The sequence below is a fragment of the Cupressus sempervirens genome, chromosome 9 (assembly GCF_028749045.1).
Source record: "Cupressus sempervirens isolate cs-2001-9-10 chromosome 9, ASM2874904v1, whole genome shotgun sequence".
Classification (NCBI taxonomy): Eukaryota; Viridiplantae; Streptophyta; class Pinopsida; order Cupressales; family Cupressaceae; genus Cupressus; species Cupressus sempervirens.
This window is the reverse complement of record NC_143126.1, coordinates 390,744,541-390,750,731: the sequence shown is the minus strand read 5'-3', so window position 1 is coordinate 390,750,731 and position 6,191 is coordinate 390,744,541. Positions and strand designations below refer to the sequence as shown.

General features: G+C 34.1%; 1 protein-coding gene across 1 annotated transcript; it reads right to left on the bottom strand.

The window, feature by feature from the left end:
* Positions 1-889: 889 nt before the first annotated feature.
* On the bottom strand, positions 890-5,170 carry LOC149538905 (AP2-like ethylene-responsive transcription factor At1g16060). The gene is made up of 9 exons (XM_089802497.1): positions 4,965-5,170; positions 3,533-3,615; positions 3,390-3,398; positions 3,136-3,227; positions 2,623-2,696; positions 1,965-2,015; positions 1,798-1,874; positions 1,326-1,455; positions 890-1,238 (listed from the first exon to the last, which is right to left on the bottom strand). The coding sequence occupies exons 1-9, from the start codon at positions 5,168-5,170 to the stop codon at positions 890-892; spliced, it is 1,071 nt and encodes a 356-aa protein (XP_089658623.1).
* Between the last annotated feature and the right edge of the window lie 1,021 nt (positions 5,171-6,191).

Genomic DNA, 6,191 nt, shown 5'->3' with positions numbered 1-6,191 from the left:
TTACAAGGAACTTATATATTAGTACATCATTTTGTGGGTACCATCCCCACTAGGGTTTTCCCTCGGATCAAGGATTTTCCTAGTTAACATATCTGGTGTTATTGTGTATGTGTATCTTTTTATGGTTACTATTAATATTCATCACATGTTTAAGGTTTAATAAAGTTGATAAAAGTTGTATTCATCTAATAACAAATTCACCTTGCCCCCAATAATAGTAGTAAATATTACCACTAATATAAATAATACATTCATCTTTTAAAATAGTAGTACTTTCTCCCTAGTACCTCTTTTATAATATATAAAAACCTTTTTTCAATATTTTGAGAGGAGACATCATAATAAGGAAGATAATTTTTCTATGGTTAAGTTGGTTTTGATAGTCGACATAATAACAACTTACATTCACAACATTTAGACCTATGCTCAATGAATAATATACCTCATTTTATATATATATATATATATATATATATATATATATATATATATATATATATATATATATATATTAGCACTTAATGTAATTGATAGATTTTAATCATAAAAAAGATATAAAAAGATAATATTAAAGAAAAACATAATAACTATGTTGGAAGACATCATACAACATCAAAATATGAAATCTCCTATCATTTTTTAAATCTAATAACTAAACAATAATATTTACTAAAAAAAATTAAAAGCAGTAAAATAAACAAATAATAACCATGTACTTATATATATATACATGTTTAAAAATAAAATCTTAAAAAGTCACTTGACCATAAACAAAATAGCTCCAAAATATTTTCCAATTGTAGGAGAATATGCATATCCATTTTTACATTGAGCTCTTAATATTCCAAAGCAGCCAGCATGATTTGAATGTACATTAAAGATAGAACGCTTAAAACGACAACTCTTGATCAAAGGAGGTGCGTGTTTGATCAGGATCAAAGTGTGCATTGGCAATGAAAGAAAATGGGTCCTCAAAAGCATAAGAAAATGGTTTTGGGCCAGGTTCAGCAGAAACTTCTGGCTGAGTAGTATTCAACAACAATTTGCAGTTATGATCATTTGTTGATTCACGGGTTGTACTAGAAGAAATATCCACAGCCGTTTCCTCCACCATCTTTTTGAATACAGATGATTGCAGCAGCAGATTCAATGCAGTTGTAGAAGAAGATGTTGTTGTGGTAACTACTGGTGGGATGATGTTCTTACTCACACTTGGAGAGGGATGAGGAGGGAGGGGGCTGTATAGAGAAGGCCTTGTACTGCATGACTTGTATTGTATGGATTCTTGTATATATTTGGGTAATATATTTGGAGCATTTGGTGACTTTGTGGCCATGTCTTGTGATGGCCTCAACCATCTCAGATAACAGCTCAAATCAAAGTTGGTCACAGCATTCAGTCCTCTGTACTCTATGGCCGCTATGTCGTATGCTGCAGCCGCCTCTTCTTGCGTGCCTGCGAGTTCCGAAAAAGAGTTTTAGTGTGTGATGTTTAAAGGTGGTCTCTCAAATATAAATAGAAAGATTAGATTGTTTTCGTTCTAATGATGTGTACTTTATATGTTGACTTATTTAAATAGTTCGTTTGAAATCTTATTAATAGACAGGCCTTGTTGAAATGTAAGTAACAAGTCAAAAATTTCCGAACTTCAATATGATTTCAAATGACTCACCCAAACAATTCAAAATATAAGTAACAAGTAAAAAAAATTCAAACTTCAATATGATTTCAAATGACTCACCTAAATAATTCAAAGATTAGAATGTATTGTTTAAGAGAAGAAAGAAAGAAACTCACTATATGTCCCAAGATAGAGATACTTGTTTCCAAACACCCTTCCAATTCTAGCCTCCCACCTGCCATTCTGATGGTGCCTGCTTGCATATATGTTTCCATTAATGCCACAACTAAATAGTTTTTAAGATCTAGTTTGGACCATTTTATGGGAAAAAATGATTTTATACCTTGCAACCCCACGATATTTTGATAGCCCTCGGGAGAAACCACTGCTTTTCCTGCAAGTTTTGTATTGGCTTTTAACTAGAAACAGATTTCTTGAAAGTTTTTAGATTCGACTGTATAAACATTTATTCTCAGTATCAAAAAAAATTTGACAAAAGATAGATAATATCCTCCATTTCAAAAGAAAACAGATTTAACGTAAGTGTCACACTTCTGTTTGGTTGGGGGAATAGGAATAGGAGAATAGGAATACTTATTCTGGAATAGAAAATGGGGGTACGTATTCCTATTCTTTTTTTGGTTCAGCCAGAATTTGATGGGGAATTCATGGACCCAAAAATTTATGTTTTCTAAAATAAATAAATTTAGAACAGGAATACGTATTCCAATTCCACCTATTTGAGTGGAATTGCAAAACCTCATTTTTGGGCCAAAATTGGAATATGTATTACGATTTCGATTTGGTGCATCCAAATGAAGAATTCAAAATTTTAAGAATTTACATATACCTATTCCGCTTGTATTCCCAGTTCAATTTGGTTACTCAGTTAATCTGAAACACATTATTAGGTGGGTTCCACTGAAGAAGGAAGGACAAATTCAGACCTAAACAAGTCAAAACTCAGATTGTATTGTTTAAATCTGACCCAAAAATATTACCTCCGAAGAGATGCAAGATATTCCTCTTTTGTAACACTCTCCATTGCTTCAAGATCATCAGCGTAGTCTGATATCTGTAGAAACATAAGATCTACTTATCATGCTGAACAATCACAAAATCCAATTCAAATGGTTCCTTTAAATCTCTGGAAAGTGAATTATATCATCTTCATGTTATTAAATCACTGATGATCATAAGCAAATGATCATTATATAAGCATATCGACTCAAGGTGGAACAATAAAGATAAGTCAACAATAGTCAAATGTCGCAAAAAATCTTGGAATCTAGGAATGTCATAGGTCGAGTTGTGATAATTTCACCATGTAAATATATGACCAAGACTGGAAAAACCTCTAGGAAAATCTTAAGTGATCATCTTTGATCAAGGTTAGTGATCTCCAATCTGAAATATTTAAGACTTTCAAAAGTGATCTTAGAAAAATTATTTACTAATTGTGGAAACCTGTAAACTCTTCACATATGAGCATACATGGAAGGAGAGGGATTTACAGGAAAGTTAATGATAGTTCCTGGAGCTCCCCAGTATTTGAGGGCTGCCAGATCGTATGCTCTTGCAGCAGCTTCCTCTTCATCATAAGCTCCTGAAATTAGTAACAAGTTTCCCTTAGTCTAAGACCAGAGCTTAAATATTATATATTAAGGAAAAGTAAGTTTTGACTATTGAATACTTTAATTCTAAAAATCAAATGTTAGTCCACTGTATAAATTGAAAACCAAGTCAGAAACGATTGACTTATACATACCAAGATAAACTGTCATCATTTCCCATAGCAATTCCGTTTACACCAAACCCACAGAAAAACCCAAATCAGAATATTTCCTCTTAAGGTTTATCAAATATCTTGTAAAGCAAATTGCAATGAGAGTGAGGCATTAACGGGCATACCTTGTTTTCCTTTCTTCTTTTGGGATTCATTCCAAGAGCTCTTATCCCACAGATGAGCTTCATATCGCCCTGTCCATCTGTGCCTGAAAATCCACAAGTGAAGTCATTAATAAACAACTTAAACCCATCCAGTGCTTATGTATGACAGTTTCTAGCGTATGATCGTTTTTGGTTTTCACTCTGTATATTTTTAGTTCATATGTGGGTCACTTTCAGTGATACAACACAAAGTCGGGGACAAATTAGAATACAAAATTTGGTAATTCTAATATCAGGGGTGCAAGCGATGGACTGTATGATTACTTTTGATTTCTGATTTCATGTGTTCTTAATTGATGTTTCTATTTAGAATAGCCTAAACATCATAGACTATGACTTGATTCTAAGACTAAAAGTGTTAAATAGTCAAAATTAATTTATTTTTCTAAACTTAATTTCTTCCTTAATAAATAATATTTAAGAACTACTTTTAGATCCCACTAAATTATATAATCCAACATCAAAAAGAAACAAAGTTCTGTAATCTCTCTGACATTGGATTGGCTCAGTGGATTCCATGAATTGTGGAAAGCTCATAACATGAATTATTGAGATCGGGTCAGATTAACCGAATGTAATGAAAATATCAATTAAAAATATATTCTTCGATAAAACCATAAAATTTCTTTAAGTCTTTTTTAATTGTTGCTTAATATTTTCGGTGTTCCGATCATCCTCTGTGACTCAATATCAAGGAGGAAAGCTCACTGAGTGTGATGAAAACATTAATCACAAACATATGCAGTCAAGACCAAAAGCAATCATATATATGCTACAATATGAACTGTGAAAAGTTCATGTCCATATTGGAAAGTGGGTATCATATGTAAACAATCAGTATATCTAGAGTTAAAAGAGTCTATTATTTAGAGTTAAAAGAGTCAATAAATAGAGAAACACAAAACTATAAAATATCTAAACAAAGATGGAATGGTTGCTCCGCCTCTCCTATGTGGCATGACTCTAAGTTGATTCCTTACTCCTGCTCCTACTGCTTCTACTACTTTTGCTATTGGGTGCCCTTGTGCCACCAATGATAAAAGATTTCTTCATCTGGTGCTTGTCATTTCAACAAAGATGAAAAAAGGAAAAAATAATGATGATGGGTGGTTTCTTCTAGATCCACCTCCGAATTTTGCTGATGTATGGAGTTCTGATGATCGCCATGATCCACCTCACCCGACTGACACTGCTCTTGCAGCATTAGAGCTTCTTATACTGTTTTTTTCTATGAATAGAACATATAGACTTTAGCGAAGTGATCCTGTATCTCCCAACCTTTTTTTTACTACATAACTTTATAATACCCTTTTTTAACATAACTTTATAATTTTACTAATAAAAAGAAACTGTTCATCAAACAAATAAAGGAAGAGCAAGAACAAGAATAAACCTGCTGACTCCCCGGTAAATGGAGCTCCTTTTGCCAGGGGAGTAAGAGGGCAGCTTGGGAGCAATAGGTAACGCTACCCTCTTTCTCTTGATCTTTGTGGCAGAGATGGTTTGATGATCCTCTTTCGCCTCTATACAGCGTTTGCGCCTCTTCAGGGGAAGATTATGCTGATCAATGCCCTGCGTTGCAGCTGAATAAAGATCCATACTTGGCATGCTTGATCTCTGAATGATCTCCGAACAATGAAGAACAGAGTGATGATCTTATTGTAAGTCCCCAAATGCTTTCTGCCCAATGAAGAACAGAGTACTGATCTTATTATAAATCCCGAGGGTAGATTTAGAATTAATGAAACCATCAAAGTGGTGCAGTGGAGAGATCGCCAGAGAAGGAAGGAGCGTAGAGGATATACTCAGAGACGACATTCATCCAGGGCAAAGACAGGGGAAGAAGCATGGCAGCTCTCGACATTTTTGTCGGAATCACAGAGGAAAAACCACAACTTTTGGCTGAGTTATGATAATTAGTCAATAAATCAACGTTTCCAACAAGAGTTGGCGTCTTGTTTTTGTTGCGAAGTGTGAAACAAGACATTGGTTTGGTGTGACCATCTCAGTAGTTGACGGCTTTCGCTCCTCCGTGGCTCTTTTGTTTTCATTGCACACCGCCAAAGAATAAACGACCAGCTTTCTATATTCTTCCTTGTTTTTTCTTTAAGACTTACTCGGCGCCACCACATTCCAGATTATTTTTTAAAAGCTCTTGTTTCCTACAAATTGACGTTTGGTTCTATGCCGACAAGACGAGCCCTACTTCGAAGAATACAAAATATGGCATTCATTGTCATCTTGATGTGATTATAATTCTTTTTTTTTTTTTTTTTTTGTCAATAAGTTCTTTAGTCTATTAGGGAAGTTAAATGATTTTAAACGAATTCTCAAGAAATCAAGTTTTCTTAAGTGCAATAGCCTCACATCATAAGTGATAAGGTGAGGCAGTGAAATAAATAATCTTTAGTTAATGTTTACTACTCAAAGATGTCTTGACTTATGGCCCGCATCTTACTGAGTGCAAGCCCCCACATTGTAGGCATCCATGCTAGGATAATGCATCAAGTAATTTTGGTGAAAAGGATACCAGTTACTCCATAGTTATTCCACAAAGATGTTTCAATCCATGGTTCATGTCTTGTCGAATGCAAGGCCCCCACATCATAAGCGATTGGGT